This window comes from Chamaea fasciata, unplaced genomic scaffold, assembly GCF_029207755.1.
Source record: "Chamaea fasciata isolate MVZ Bird 193981 ecotype frontalis unplaced genomic scaffold, bChaFas1.0.hap1 SCAF_15, whole genome shotgun sequence".
Lineage (NCBI taxonomy): Eukaryota > Metazoa > Chordata > Aves > Passeriformes > Sylviidae > Chamaea > Chamaea fasciata.
The window spans coordinates 18,015,822-18,032,822 of NW_027094100.1; the positions used below are offsets into that span (position 1 = coordinate 18,015,822).

At 41.5% G+C, this 17,001-nt stretch overlaps 1 protein-coding gene across 3 annotated transcripts in view; it reads right to left on the reverse strand.

Moving 5' to 3' along the window:
* The window catches only part of LOC136297311 (uncharacterized), a 107,491-nt gene that overhangs the window by 52,164 nt on the left and 38,326 nt on the right, over positions 1-17,001 (reverse strand). For all 3 annotated transcript variants that reach the window (XR_010723132.1, XM_066197126.1, XM_066197127.1), the window contains exon 2: positions 5,775-5,848. Coding sequence is in view for 2 of the 3 variants with exons in the window: in XM_066197126.1 (XP_066053223.1) it covers positions 5,775-5,848 (74 nt within the window). In the remaining variant the exon portion in view is untranslated. The remainder of the gene's footprint in view (positions 1-5,774; positions 5,849-17,001) is intronic.

Sequence of the window (17,001 nt, forward strand, 5' to 3'; positions counted from 1 at the left end):
AACTCCGAATCAGGCAATGACCAGACATATTAAGAACCTTTTGGTGAAACCCTGCGGCTCCTCTGGCTCCTGCAGGTGAAGGGTGAGAGGTGGGGCAGAGCCAGGCCCTGCACAGCTGCGGTGCTGTGCAAGTCAGTGCAGACCCCCAGGGACCTGGGATGGACCCTCCTGTGCTCACCTGCTCCACTCAGCAGGAGGTGAACAGGCGACATTGGCCTTTGGATGAAAGGGGTGAACTGACACCAGTGAAGTGTAGGAATGCAATTTTTCAAGTGAGGTTACAGAATCCCAGAGTGGGTCAGGCTGGGAGGGCCCACAGGGGTCACCTGGTGCCACCTCCCTGCTCCAGCAGGGCCACCCCAGAGCTCAGGGCACAGCAGGGTGTGCACACAGCTCTGCAGTATCCCCAGGGAGGGACACTCCACAGCCTCTCTGCACAATCTGCTCGGGGCTTGGGCACTGCACAGCAAAGTTCTGCCTCCTGTGCAGGTGGAACTTCTGGGAATCTGTTTGTGCCTATTGCCTCTTGTCCTATTTTTGGCACCAGTGAGCAGAGCCTGGTCCATTCTCTGACACCCTGCATTTGGATACCAGCCTGTTCAAACAAAAAAGCCTCATGATTTCCTGGCTTGGGAGCCCTGGCAGCTATTCCTGACCATGACATCAAACCCACAGAATCAGCTGAGTCAGAAGGGACCACAAGGATCATTGAGTCCAGCTCTCAGCCCTGCACAGAACATCCCCAAAAGTCACATCGTCTGACCGGGAACATTGCCCAAACACCCCCTGAACTCTGCCAGGGTGGTGCTGTGCCCACTGGGAGCCAGGTATGCCCCAAAGTGCCAGTGAAATGAGTCAGCCCAGCTTTGTCCGGCTCAGTTTCCCTCGCTGTAGAATGTGCATAATGATTCTCACTTGCAGCTGTCACATCCATTGATGACAGGCTGTGATGGAAAAGATATCATCAGCACCAGCTATTTATGCTGTGATGCAGTAGGATTTCGGTTTTGGGAACAGAGAACCTGAAGAACAGATGTTAAATACCTTAAAATCAGCACTGATTATTGATTTTACATATCCACAGGCTAGAGACTGTATACAACACAGAAACTATTTTTTTTCAGGAAGTTATAAACTCAGTAACACAGTTTAAAGCATCTAAATGTTTAGTATTATTTGCTCTGGAAAAGGCACATAACAATGCAATTACCAAAGCAATTCCCCAATTTAAATGTAGTATGGACAGACATTGATTTACTTCATAAAACCTCTATGAAGAGTTATATGGGTTCAGATTGCCTTAAAGAAATAGCCCATTCTAACAAATCCAAAATTCACAGTTTGTCCCTACTGTGGGGAGTTCTGGAGATGTTTATAGTTGCACTAAATCCTTAACAAGTATATACACCATACAAAGCAACAGAAAGGAATTTGAACTACCCAGATTTGACACCAATATCAAAATCATAAAAAGGCTATTTTGCAAAAGAGCAAAATTTTTATCTTTCTGTTACGAGACACTTAAAGAAAAACAAGAAGCCACAGTGAAATCTTGAGAAAATTGAAACTGTGTAAGGAAGTCTCTTCATCCAACATGCAGAGTACTTTTGTCTACATCTGTTCTTTCGGTTCAGGGTTGTATTTGGATGCTGAAAGAGCAATAATATAAAAACTGGAAAGTACTCATGACTGAACAGAGGCAATCACAACAATTCCCAGTTCTGTTTCTGCCTTGCCAGTATAAGGCAAGATGAAACACACATAAAATAAAGTATTTTAAGAAACATTCACAAAACTTTTTAAGTACCTGAGAAAACTTTTAAAGATCTAGAGAGGAATCTCATAATACAAAAGCAGTTTTCCAGTGTGTAAGGAAGAGAAGCAAGGAATGAAAGAGCAGAAAAATTTACAGATCTCAGAGAAATCATGGCAAGAGAGCTCTTAAATCCAAGGGCCAGGGTCCCTGTCTCTTTGTCATACAAGTGATTTAGTGAGAGAGTAAAAGGAAACAACCATGAAGTTTCAGATGAGTCATCCTCTTTCCTGGAGGCCCTGAAGCCCTTTTCTGAAAGGTAGTGGCAGGTTTACCACCTCAATGAAGAGGAATTCCAGGAACACAGGAATTCCTGCCCACACATGGGTTGCTGGACCTCCCATGCACAGGGGAGCTGGGAATATGCCATGGAAGCAGTCACAAGAGATAAGCTGCCACCAGCCAGAAGAGGTGATGACTGCCATAAAGGACCAAATTTGGGTGAGGTGTTGGTTTTGGGGTCTTGTTTACTTGTTAAATAATAAAAGGAGAGAGTGAAAAACTTATAAGCTTATCTAAGAAATACATGAATTTGGAACGCAAATTTACAAACAGTCTTGGTCACAAGTTAAGGATATTACAAATGCAGTTGTGTCGCTGTAGGACACAAAAGACTCCAAATATTTCAGAAGGCAAAGAGCACAGAAAAAGAAGGCTTTATTGTCTAAATTCTTACTTCTTTTTTATAAGGTGTTCTGACACACACTTAATATGATTGATGAATAGGAACAACACCCCTCTAATGCTATTGGTTAAACTAGAGAAACACCAAACACCAGCTGGACAAAGATTGTTTTGAGAAAGGATAGTTGTTTACCAAGATTGCTTTGAGAAAAAGCTTTCTTGAGAAATTTTTCCTTGGGAAAAAGTTAGCAACTGCTAGCAGGCTAAAAATCTCTCAGGCCCACACAGTTGAATTACAGAAATCATAAAGATGGAAACAAAATCCTACATTTTAAACAAAACTTTCAAAATTTCTTAAGGAACTACTATTGTACTATCCAATTCCCATTACAGTGCAAGAAAAATGGACCTCCGAAGCCCCTGTAAAGGCTTTGAAAACATGTTCCTTATGTGGTGCTGAAATTTCAGTAAAAACACAGATAGCAATTTGTTGGCAAGAAAGAGTTGTACAGTCAGGTTTCAATTATGTCTGACAGATTATCATCACTTACTCTGAAAGCTCTCAGTGGCTCAGACAGCAATGGGATATATATACTTATTAGAGCTGGACAAAGGTGAATAGTTAAAAACTGCACATTCTATCATGAGTAAAAGTACTGAGTTTTAGTTTGCTATTATTCAAGGAGCCATTTCAGTGTGAGTGTCCCAAAAAATATTCAGAGATACACACTGAAAAGTTGTAACATGGAAAATCCCTCTATTGACACGTATGTGCATTCACCACAGTGACATCCAACAGCAATGTTTGGACGTGCACCTTTTAATCGTGTTTCACTTATTTTATCATGATCAAAAATACTAAATACTTGGGAAAATATTTTGGAAATCCACCTCATGATAAATAATTTCCATGTCATTTTGATAATAGTTGGAAAAAAAAAACCCAGAAGAGGCTCACAAAGGGTAAGGGGAGAAAAGGAAAGGTGATTGCAGCCAAAATAAAGATGAGACACTTCCAGCCAAATGCCCAGGACAGGCTCAAGGTACAGATGGAACTAAAACTCCTCCAGTGTCAGCATTTCTTTACCTCTGCAGGGAAGGATCAAGGCAGGTGGGCACCTACTTAAAGAAAAACTGGATCTGTGGGGTAAGATGGAAGAGTGGATGAGACGCTTTCTGAAACACCTGTGGTTAAAACACTCACTACACGCACAGGAGAACAGGTGAATGGGCTCACAGTCACGGATCCTGCCTGCTGCTGCTACAAAAGTGCTAAGGATATTCCCAGTAACAGCACCAGGAATGCTGCCAGACTGGATTGCCCCATCAGACTGTTGGGTGTGGATTATACAGATCAATATGCTATGATTTCACACCTAGAATTTCCACCTGGCATGCTACCACTGGGAAGAAGACTCTTTATTTTAATTGCCACAAACACAGCTGTGTTTATCCAGGATTCAAGTTACTTCTTACAACCATTCAGTGAAGTGTCCATGTCAGGATATAGCATCCATTCCATTAAATATGATCGTCAATCTAAGCAATTACCAACTCATAGATTTACGAAAACACAGTAAGCCATGAGGAAAGAGAAAATAAAACTACAGTGAGTAATCTAAAAAGCACCACTGATTTTTTGCTTTTTATGTAACTTTTTTTCTTCTAAAATCTTCCATGTAACACTAAAATCCATTAACACTAAACTCTGTAACACGAAAAAAAAATTAAACTAAATTTACACTAGTTGTGCAAAAACAACCCTATCCAATCAAAACACATGTAGGACTGCTCATACAACTTGTTAAACGATGCTATTCCTTCAGCTGGAAAACACAACAGAGAATTCCTCTCACTGGTAGTAATGAGTAGCAAGAGAAGCAAACTCAGGCATCTGGTATCCAAAGAAGAGTCCTCTGCCTCCTTTTTCCTCATCTGTCCAAGGTTCACTGTCATTTGAAACAACAAAACGCAGCCCAGCCATCACAGTCCATGGCATGGGCTGCCTCCAGAAACTCCACAGTAACACCATCAGTATTTTTCCATACATCACCCTCCATTTGCCTGTCTTCAAAAACTTCTCCAGATAAACATCAAGGCTGTATAGGTACCGTTGTTATCCTAAGGCAAGAAATAACATTCAGCTTCTGTTTTGAGGATGTAAAGCATTTATGCCTTGTATTCCACAAAAATTTAAGTCATATCAGAAAATGACTTTAATTGTTACTATTTCTCAAGGTTGGCTGCCATGGCAGCAAAGACAAGCTCTGTTCAGTACTGTCCCAGCGGGTCACGGCCAGCCTGGTGACATAAGCAGAGAGCTGTGTGCAGCAGGGCAAAGTCTACTAGAAGTGCTCAAAGGTCCTGTCAGTCAGATTCAGAGGACTGGAAACAAATCACCAGACACAGCATCTCCCTCACTGCAGAATTAAGGGGTGAGACACTTGTTTCTCTATCTCCAGGCACACATGGACCTCGTTGTCTCCTGGGGACTCCCTGATTTTTTAGTGTATATTCAGAGTTTTTCAGAGGGATCATTTTGTCTTGCTTCAAGAGCAAAATAGATTTTAGATGAAACTCTTTTTGTGTCAGGAGAAACCAGGAAATATCATGAAGGCCATATGTAATAAAAGCCAAAATCCTGGTAATTTTGCTGACAGCCAAGGAAAGCTGTTGAAGCAGAGGCATGAGAAACAGTATGTTCTCCAGAGTAATTGTCTAGGAATATTCTTCAGAGAGAGTACTGCAGCACTTCTCTGCCAAAATAACACACCATGTTATTCTGCAAATGCCAGAGATGTGAAGACAGGTGATGATAATGCCTCTTGTCTCCTTCAGTATGAGGCCTGAGAAGCCTCCTCTGTGAATGTGTATTTTTAAGATAGCAAAATTTGCCAGACCTTAAACAAAATTCAATCCAAGAAAACCTTCCCAAAACAAAGGAGGATTAGTTTACTTTGGTCAGTTCCCCACTTCGAATTGCCATGAAGCTTTACAGGCAATTCCACACTCAGGGGTGGTGGAAGGAGAAGGGAGAGATGGGGGCTGTTTGTGCCAGTCTGTCATTGAAGGAGAGGCTGGGACATCTCAGCTCCATCCCCCACAAGCCATTCTGAGGGGGGACACAGGCACTGTGGAGGAAATACTGAGCTGCAACTGTTCACTGAGAGGCTTGCAGTGCCTTCAGAAAATAAGATATAGGTCCTTCATAAAATGGTTATCCATTATTCAAATAGTTCAAATTCACAGAAAACATTTTTCTAGCAGAGAGCAAACATAACAGCATGTTAAACACAAAACAAACAACATGCACAATGGAACCCAAGTATAAACTTACGTTTTTGTCATAAATGCCTCCAGAACAGGGTTGTCACTTGTTATTCCCAAGACTTTGGACATCCAAACGTACACCTGGAAAGAAATATTTCAATAGTAACATACTGTAGATATTAACTTTGTTCAACATTTTCAGTTATTCTAAAACCTTCCCCAATTTCATTTTGCAGGAGGAAAGCACAGGCATAAGTGCCTGTCCATCCAACCCACGACCTTACAAACTGACGCACTCCAATGAGATGTCTTATCCACTCTCTGAGGGTGTCCTGTGATTCAGGGACTGAGGCTTTTACTTGCCCTTACAAACATTCCTTCCCACAAAGAAGAGCAAATTTTCACATTAACCTCACTTGGTTGTTCTCAGAACAGTATAGTCTCCATTCAAAAACCTGGTTTATTACAGAAAAATTTCAAAGGAGTGGAGAAAACATCTTTTTGTTGGTCTGTCCTCAGTGGGATGTGATTCAATGCTGTCCTTGAGCTTACAAGTTCCTGCACTGCTGGTCAGAAAATCTGGTAAATTCGGTATTCTTCAGACATTATTTTGTTTTCTTGAACGGAGGACAAAGGTTTAGGCAGCCCAATAGCTTGCACACGTGTATGCGTTCCCTTATTTCCAGTCCAGGACACTCATCTTGGGGTGTGTTTCCCAGCGCCCTGCCTGCCAGGCCCAGCTGCGAGCAACGCGCAGCTGCAAATGCACAGGACACAGCAATTATATTTTTCCCTTACTGTGTAATCCTCATTAAAAATTCTGGTGGTTTTAGTGTCCTAACATTTAGCTCAGATAAAACCATTTTGTAGGGTTAAATCAACTTCAGAGACAGAAAGGCGACAATAGTACAAAGCTGCTGTCCAAACCTGTGCCAGCCCCTCCCTGCACTCGGGAGCTGCGCTTTTCTGGGTAAAACGCAAGGCCAACACTCAGGGTTGTCACTGCAGCCATTCCAGCCCTTGGGGACACTGACACGGGCATGCCGGGCTGCACGGCATCGTACCTTCAGACGGGACCACGGCAAGCAGCAGTAAGGTGCGCACGGAGAGCCCCAGCACAGACCGGCCGCCGCTCCCAGCGGTGAAAGCCTGGTGCCATCTACTGCCAGCTCCCTTCCCTGACATCCCCGTCCCCATCCCCGGGACCGGTGCCACTGCACCCACACCTGCCCGCACCCGCCTCCCCTCCGCCAGTGATGTAATCCTGGGGTTTGCTTTAAAAACCAAATCACCAATGCTCCACCTCTGAGGCAGTTAATAAGAACAAGAGAAACAATAACAGCAATTGTATTTTCACATCCCAAAGACTCTAAATTCCGGCTTAATAAAGGCATGAGTATGCAAACTTGTAGCTCTGACTAGAAATTGTACCAAAATCAAGGGTAACTTAATTTGTAAGCTAATTTAACCTTTTATAATTATATGAATGTAGTTTTTTGTGACAAAAAACAGTAGTGAAAGGACAATCAAAATATGAAAAAAATAGTACTATATAATACAATGTTTAAATGTTGCAAAATACTAGGTTCACACTGTAAATGTAAAGTTATTGCTTAGAGTAATTAGGCATAGCAAAAATAATATATTAAAATACAAAAACAATACCTTCCAAAGAGAAAAAAAATCCACTCCCTAAACAACGCACCGTTGAAATGCTACAGCAGCTGCAATTTTAACAATGTTTAGGAATTTTTGCGTTTGGTATCATGACAAGAAAAAATTCGGTAGCAAGGAATGCAGAGGCATCAGCAGCCACCCATGTGTGTTCTGAGCCTCCCTTCCTGCTGCGGGAGCCAGCCCAGCTCATTGTGCTCTGCTGTCAAACTAGGCTCTCCCCACATCAGAGTTTAACAAATAAAATACTAAAACAGCAGTCAGTGTTGACAAAGAGCAGTGCTTTAATCCACAATTATCCTTGTAACTCTTACTACTCCTTTTATCATCCATTAGCTTTGATTCCCATTATCCCATCAAGAACTGTGTCAACGCTTTTGTCCCTGGGGATTTCCCACACCACTAGGATCTGACAGACAAGCCTAGTGCTAAGCAGGATCATTACCTCTTAAATCCACTTATCTGATCCACTGAATAGTAAATTGAAAAGCTCATTAACAGCAACAATCTGATTTGTTTTCACGAGTGACAGGGTCATTCCGAGTCAGCATGAATATAGCACTTGCAATAAAAACTACCCCATCTGTAGTGTGGCAAATTGTAAGCTAAAATAAATATATTTTAAACACCTTCTTCAAAATAATTTTCAAAATCCACACATGCTCTAAGCATATAAAAATAGAAAAGTAATCCCCTCCCACCACGGCAATGCAATGCCCCCGGACTTCTAAGCACTATGAAAAATTAATGCTAGAGCATTTTGGACGTATAATAATAAAACGCACTTCAACAACAAAGGCTGTGCTACATATTCAAAAGGCGGAGAAAAGCCCTGCTGAAAGGGGACGGAAAAAAGCTGTGGAGATGATCTCATCTTCTGCTTAGGTCTCACAGGGAGCCCCGGGGGTAATGGCAGCAGAGCCTCCCAGAGCCACACACTCCGGGCTCCTCCCTTCACCTCTCCCTGTCCTGCTTCCAGCAAGGAGCTCCAGGCTGACACCCCTACTGCCCTCAAACACTGCCAGTGAGAAGCAGGGAATTAAGTTCCAGTAGGAAACCCTTGGTTCAAGACTCCTGGAAAACAGCAACACGATGAGCCCCAAACACAACTGCAAGACTTGCAACTTCCAAAGAGAATTCCGTGTCAGTCCAGTGCTATGTAACTAAAACATGTGTGGCTAACAGGCAAACACCATCCCCAGCTCATCTTTACACACCTGTTACCATGAGGGAAACATCCACACAAGAGGCAACATTGGGCTAGCATGCTCCAGGAGCTCCACAGCTCCAGGAACCCACCCAGGGTTTTTGATTCAAGCTGGAGCTGGTGGTATCACTGCGCTCAATCCCCAGCGGCACTGCTGTGGTCAGAGGTGACAGCAGTGGCCATGGCAGTGAAGAGAAAGAACAGACCAGCAAAACACCTTCAATATTGATCAGAAACAATTTCAAACATACTGAACCAAGTGTCAAAGCAAAGGATCCAGGGATCCTTCTTTTTTCTCTTTGTTATACAGAAACATTATAACCACCTGAGTGGCATCAGGACTCTGAAGGAAGACAGCAGATTCACAAGCTCTGGTGCCAGGGAATTTTTTAATTATCCAGGAAACTTTATAGACTGATTATAGAAAGATTAGGTTTGGAAGGGACTTAAAAGCCCATCCAGTGTCACCCCCTGCCATGGGCACGGACACCTTCCACTGTCCCAGGCTGCTCCAAGCCCCAGTGTCCAACCTAGCCTTGGACACTTCCAGGGATCCAGGGGTAGCCACAGCTGCTCTGGGCTATCAGTTGTTCAAGTTATGTAAACATACTATTCTCAACTCCTTGAAGTATCCCAAAAGGACAAGAAAATAAAACGGTGGAAGCAATCTTTTATAAAGCAAAATACTTGCATGTAAATACAGACCAAGAAAACAGAAACAATTCAGTAATCACACCAAAACTTTATTTCCTTGTCTTCCCTACTCTTTGGCCTTAGATATGTTTAATTTTGCTTTGCCTTTGGAGGTCTTCTCTTTTTGGCACTATCATTATAACTCTAAAGAAGCTAATTATATCAATTCTTAAATGTGAAGCAGATTACAGAACTGGGAAGCTCAGAATATGAGTTCCTAAAGGTTGTATGGCTTTGTAATGACAGTCACAGAAATTCAATAACAGCACTGTATGGAATGTACTCAAACACACCCCATGAAACAAATTAAAACAGAGCAATGAATCTCTCACACTGTGCAAATAAGAAAACACAAGAAAATGTTAGTTTCCACAGTTTTCATAAGGGCTATTATAATGAATTAAGATTTCGCATAATGAATCTTCAGAAAATTACAGTAAAGTTATTACCCCTAGGGACAGCGTAAATGCTGAAGATATTATAACTTCCTTGAAGCTCTCCAGGCCTCACTGCAGAGAACTATCACAACATTAAAGCATTGTGTCATGAGCAGTGAGGGCAAAAGCAGACCTGCACCACATTTACCCCAGCCTGGCAGAACTGAAGCACATGCAGCATATGGAGGGGAGCCTGTCTGTCCCCATGATGTTTTTGGGAATCCAAACAAAGCAGAGTTCTACCTCCCACCTACCTGACCAACACCCCTCCAGCACCCACCAAACCTCCACACTAACGGCAAGTGGCATTCTTGGTATTGAGTGCCACAAGATATTTTGTAATTTCCACAACTTTTTAGGTCACAATCAGGTATTCGAATTTTCAGCACTTAGAAGTTCCATTACAACACAGCAGAAGTCCAGCTCCACATCTCACAGACAGCTTCAGGAAATGGGAACTGAATCCTCTAATTGGACTACCACGGTGTCAGATCTTTGATCTTTATCTCCTGATCACACTGAGGGCTTCAAAAGCCCTGGCTTTTGAATCTCCTCTCCTTAGTAGAGGAAAACCTTTGTCACTTCCACTCCTTACCAGCTGTCTTAAAAAGGTATCATCTCAAAATACTCTCAGCTCAGAGCCTAAACCAAGAGAATGAGCTAATATGTTGGGTTAGACTAAACTCTCTAAAGAAAGAAACTCTCCAGACAGGCCATAAGGAAACGCCTTCGTTAGTTCAGACAGGATCTCTGAAGACTCAGGTGGGCTTTCAGCTGCCTTGTGCATAGGCTCCTTTCGCATCCACCGCCACCTGTGTTTGTAACAACCACAGCACCTCACCAGTTACATAAATGACATAGACTATTTAGTCTTACCTCTAAACCTAGCTTAAAATACTGCATAAAGTTATCCTCAACTGAAAGAGATCTACTACAACATAACATTTGAAAATTAGGAGATTGCTATTATAACCAAGAGTTCTGTTTTAGGGGAAAGGGTAAATGTGCCGTGTGGCTCATTGTTATGGATGCTATTTTCTTCCCAGTCTGTTGAAATACTCTGCCATCACAAGTTCAGACAGTAAGAGGTATCATCAGTTCCCACAAAGGCTGTTCTCCAGGCCCTGTTCCCCAGTACTTTCCCATTAGATGGAGGATTCAGAGGAGTCTGGGGTGCCAAAGTGATTAACTCCCTGCTTCCTTCTCTATAAAATCCCCATACGGTGCCAGAAATAAACCTTCTCTTACATGGAAATTGATCTTTATTTCAATTACTATCTCTCAGTTTTTATTTATTTATTTATCTATCTCTCCTTTTCTTAATCCATGTTTTCTGAAAATTTTGAAAGAAAGATGTACAATTCTGCTGAACTTACACAGGAGACTAACTGCTCTTATTACTGATGCAGCCTGAGAAGCATTCTCTGTAAAAAACACAGAAGAAAAAATAAATGGTTTTATCTGCTAGGTTTTCAGTTAGCCATCAGTTAAAAGGATGCTTAGCTTAAATAGTCGTGTTCAGACTTTCATTTTTGTTAAGCACTGTTAGAGTTTTTAATTCCACTGTCTCTTCTGCTCCTCTTAAAGGCTTAAAGAACAGTTATTATAGTGAAAACAGAAATACCATTAACAGTTGTTACTTTTTGAATATCTTCTAGAAGATTTTTAGCTTTTGAAGTACAGTTGTGGGTTGCACTTTCCACCAGAGCTATACACTGCACTGCAGAAATTCAAGCCTGTAAGCTGTCAAGGATTTGCTTAACAATAAGCCAAAATGCTGGCTTAGAATCCTCGGTGATTGAAATGAAGCACTACTGTGCAGTTACAAGAGTATATTTGTGCCAGTCAGAACACTCCAAAAGACCCAGAATTACAGGTACTTGAATGGCAGTAATCCACACTCTGACTTGCCCCATAACTATTACAAGTGTGCAGGCTAATTTTATTCAGATGCTGAATTGTATCTAAATGAGTGGCCCACTCAGCACACTTATGTGCAATAAACACCAACGCTCAAGAATCAACATCACTTTGGCACTTAAAAACAAGGAATAAAAATCAGAGCTCCTTAGTAAAGCTCTAAAATCTCTATATCCAAAACTATTGCACTGTACTGAATAACAGCACTGCAGGTGTTATGCATCTCCAGATCAAGCCTTAAGCACATGAAATTTAGCAGGGTCTTTTGAAGAGGTTTTGCACCAGGGTTGTACATGACAGTGCTTTTGCACATTTATCCCAGGGCATAAGGAGAGGTGTTAGCCACCACAGCTAATACCAGCAATTTGAACAACCTCTTTGGCAAGCAAGAAATAAGATAATTGTTCAACATAGGCCGGCTCCTCTGAAATACTGGCAGCATTGCCTCTAATTATAGACATCTGTCATTGCTAGCCACTCAGTAGTAACCCTGACATCAATATACAACTATAGCACCACACTGCCTGCAGGCACAGCAACGGGAGCCAGATCCGAGAGGCGGGCAATCATCTGCCTCAGCCAAACTATCTGTCAAGGGCTCCTAGCCACAAATAGCTCTTACGTTTTGTATCCTTAGGATAATACGTTGATTTATTTTAGATCCTCTAATATTTACAGTCTAGGCCATCTACTAAAATACAGGAACAAACCTGATGGAGGCAGTTATTGCTCAAAACCACCATGGAAGGCCATAGCTCACAGTGTCGACGCCAACACCCGTGGCTCTTGGAACAGGCACCTGTGCCCAAACTTCCCTCCCCAAAATCACACCTGTGCATTTCCAGCTGCAGAGGACAGGTATGTCTACGCCCTCATCAGCCCACATTTTACCTACTAACCTGAAGGAATATTTTCAGTCTTAACCTGGAGAATATCTATGCCAAAGTGAGCACACTGAGTTCCAGCATCCCAGAGTTCCCCATGTCAGTACAGAAGAGAGAAGCTTTGCAGAATTATCCTCAACATGCAATTTTCAAACAGAACCGGCATTAACACTATAAACTATGATTACAGATTAAATACTTCACCACTGCTTAAAGGCAAGCTGGCATATGCTGCTAACCAAGAAATGCGATTTCTTGAAATGTAGAGGTAAACATGGATAATTCCTTTTTAATTCTAGGGTGAAAATCATGCTGAAACCCTCAGTCTTTTTTGGGGATTTTTTGTCTTCATTTGAAAATTCATCTCAGAAAGAGGCAAAAAAGGTTGTAAGTTTAAACTAATTAGGAATTAAATTCCTTACAATTATCTTAATTTGTTATTAACAAAACCAAGATTTCTTAGTATGATTCACAACAGCCTGTGCTGAAGAGAAACTATTAATTACTCGATAGACAGTTAGCTTTCAAGTGAGCTGCATTTTAAAAACCTCCTTTAAAATACAATTGCTAAATGCCTTACAGTGCTGTAATGTGAGACAGGTTCAAATCTTATTACTTCACTGAAATTAAAACCTAAGTTTTAATACTGTTCAAGTCGAACAATGATTCCACACTTTATTGCTTTTGAAATCCCTTGATGATCATAGGAAAAAATGCCCTCGAGAAAAAGAGACTCTGTTTTCGATAAACAGAAAATACAGTTTGCACTCTTAGCCTCTTTGTCATCACAAAAAAGGATTTAATGCCAATTCTTTAAAAAAAGACTTTTTTCACAAAATGTGCACCTTGTGTGCCATTTGTAAAATCAGCTCACTTTCTTTTATTTATTACTGCAGCGCGGCAAGGCAATAAAGCAGCTACTGATAGCTAATAAATTACATGCCTTTTAAAACAATTCTCCAGCTATGAAAACTTGTAACTACAAAGGCTTACATTTACATGGTACATCGTGTGAAGTGTCTACATTTATGTTCTACTTAACCACATAAATAAAATCTGACCCTTTATTAAACAGACAAGCGTGAACCAGGGGCTCCACAGAAGATTTTAAAAAAGGTAGCTTTTTAAGGCTTTCCAACAGATTTACATAACCAAACATAAAATTTGCACCAGCAGGTCAGGCGGAAGTTTTTTTTTAAAATAAATTGCATTTTTAATTAATGTCCTTCAAGATACCTTCAGGAATAAAAAGGTGAGCGCCATTTTTCAATTACAGCATGGTAACATTGATTTACACCTGAATATAAAAATTAAATAAGGTTTTCAATAATAATTGCAACATATTACTGTAATATAAAACAATAATTCTCCAGCACATACCATGCAAACCACGATTTGTATTTTTAATTAAACAAAGTATCAGAGCTTTGGGAAAGCATTTCTTTGTTAAAACAGATTTAAAACAAAAAAAACCTGCAGTTTTGTTTCATCATGCATCTCTCCAAGAAATGCTTTAAATTAGACATATCTATTGAGCTTGTTGAACTGCTTTCAAATAGTTTTGCTCCATGGCCAGCCCAGCCCTCACTGCTGATGGCACAGAGCGCTGAGGTGCACTGTCTTTGCCTTTCCATCTGCATTATTTTTAGGCTTATGTGTTCAACTATTTTCATAAATTTGTTCCTTACAATTCGATCATTTCATAAATCATTAAACTAAGCATTACATTCCTTTTAATTGTCTCTATATTATCATGCAGCTAAAATTCAGACATTTAGTTGAAACATTATTTCCTTCACTCATAATGATTCTTACAGCTCTCGAAGCTTTGGGTTTGCTTTACTCACACAACTTTCCTTCTGTAGTTCCAAAATGGCAGTTCTTTAATTAAGCATGGAAACAGATCTTAACTCCCTGCTCATAAAACTGTTCAAGACATTGCTGTTCCCTGTTAAGATAACACCTCTGACATGTCAGTAGGGTATGGCAGCATCAGGAATTCCTCCCACAGCCCAGCACCTTCACAGCCATCCATCACTCTGAACTGAGATGGTGTGGGGCACATCTCTCACCCTGGCCAAGCACTGCTTGATGCAAAATGAGATTGGAAATAGTTTTCAGACACTTTCCCACACCTTTAATCCTACGTTTACCTTGATTATATGTGGTTTTTTGTATTTTGCATTAGTGGTTAACACACCAAGACAAATAATATATATATATACAGACAAAAACAAGGTTTAAAAAAACAGGTGGCCAGGACAACAAACAAAGCAGAGCCTGTGGTTTCCTAATTCAGGTTAGCCTGTCTACTTGTGGGGATGAAATATTGGTGCAATTTTAAGATGGTCAAGAATACCGAGTGAATGAAGCCTGGTGTGTCTGTACCAGGAGGGTCCTTTGAGGAGCAGGAGTCCTCAAAACGCTGCAGAGTGGAAAGAGAATTTAATAGGACAGACCCTTAAAAACTACAGTTTGGTTTAAGAGAAGTTACAGATATTTTTAAATATAAAAACACAGTAATATTTTCAGACACTGAAAATTCATCGACTCTGAATTTCACCCAAGAATCCAAACTGAAACACAGGACACTGAAATCAAGCAAGAGCTCAGGGAAAAGGAATGATCTGGTCTGACCTATGAGCACACAAAGTATTTGAGAGGTATAATTTAAAGAGAAAGTCTTTAACTTTTGCTAAAATTAGGCGACTAAAAATATAGCCAAAATTTGACAGATCATACTATTAGTCAAAAAATTCCAAACACAAATATGCTTTACAGATAACTCAGCAATAGATCCAACTCTGGATCACCAGTAGGGAGCAGAATTATAGTTACATGAGGATTTATTGAAAAGCTTACAAAAGTAACAAAAGCTAATGAAACCAATCAATCAAAATTGGTCAAGAACCTTGATCAGTGATTATTCTCAGTAACACATGAGGAGCTTCAGACTGCAGCCTTTGAAGTTGAAGTCGGAAACAAAAGCGTGACACCCTGAAGTTGTGCACAGAAAAACAAAGCCTGCCTTGGCTCTGGCAGGAGAAACAGAGACTGTCACCAGGCTAAGGGAGAAAAATGAAGGGCAAAGTAAATAAAGGCCCTCTCACCCCACAGCTGAGTGAGGCACACAGCAGTGAACACAGTGAAGGACAGAGTGGCTGATGCTGAGCAGCCAAAGAGGAGCTGCAGGTACCCAACCGGCAGCGCCCACGGCAGCGCAGTACCCTCCACATCCCTAGGCACCCACAGGACTCACGTGGCAGCGAGGCCACAGCATCTGCAGGTGCACCCAGGCCTCCCATGCTGCCTATTTTCACAGCCTGACTGAGTCACAGTTTTTAATCATGCACATGGTTCGTTTTGCTGACCCCTTTAGCAAACACAATGATCTCGTCTGTGCAAAGATGACAGATGCCATCAGACACAGCTGCACTCAGCTGGAGAATCGGAAGCACCTCAGAAGCCCAGTGGAAAGGTGCTGCTGACTCACCCTTATCGTATGAGACACTGCAAAACGAAATTTTTAGTTCATATAGTTTAGCACATATATTGAGATTATTACATTAATATCTAAATAACAATCTAAATGTTACTGTTGTTCAGCAGAAATTGGTTATTAAAGAAAATGCATAAACTAGAATGGACTTGTGCTGCGCAAAGATAGTCTGTTCTATTAATGTTACTTATATCATCAGATTCTGTGGACATTCTTGTAAAATCTAAAATAATATGATTTTATATTGACTTTACATACTAAAATTTTTACACATCTTGTGATCAGCCACTTTCTTGTGTAGACGATATACATACTAATCATTTCATACTTAAATTCCTGTAAAATCCTGCTTCAGAAATAAAACTTTTGTTTCTGTTGGGTGTCAGATTTCTTCCTTTTTTACTTATAGAATTTTTACCCATAAGTTGCTAGGAAACTAACTACTGCTAAAACTTAAGCAAAACAAAAGAAATGGCCAAAGTCAGGAGAGGAGTGTAACATCTGGCTACACTTCTTTTGTCTCTATGAGTTTCTCTCCGAGGGGAAAGACACAGTGAGTTTTGGGGATAGGTGAAGGACAGGGCTGGGGGCAGCTATGCTCTCTCTCACTCTCGGCATTGGAAGGAGGAGGGTCAAGTTGTTGCGTACTGTGGGGAGAATTCACTGTAATCGCTGGAGCCCAGTCCTAGGGACCTACCCCCATCTGCTCGTGTACCTGGGAATTCCGAGCTCACCTTCTCCCACCCGGCTGGAGCCGGGCTGCCGCTGTCTTGCCCCCACCGCTTCTTCGGCACTGCTCTGGGTCTTTTGCTATGCTGTAGCCCAGCACCCTCTGCCCTACTGGGACATCCTGCAGTTCCAGCTACCACCACAGAGCAACTGATCCATCTCATCCACCAGCCTGGCATTTCTGCTCATTCCTGCTGTTCCAGCTTGGTGCTCCTCACAGTCCTGCAGGGGCACCGGGATCAGACTGCCGC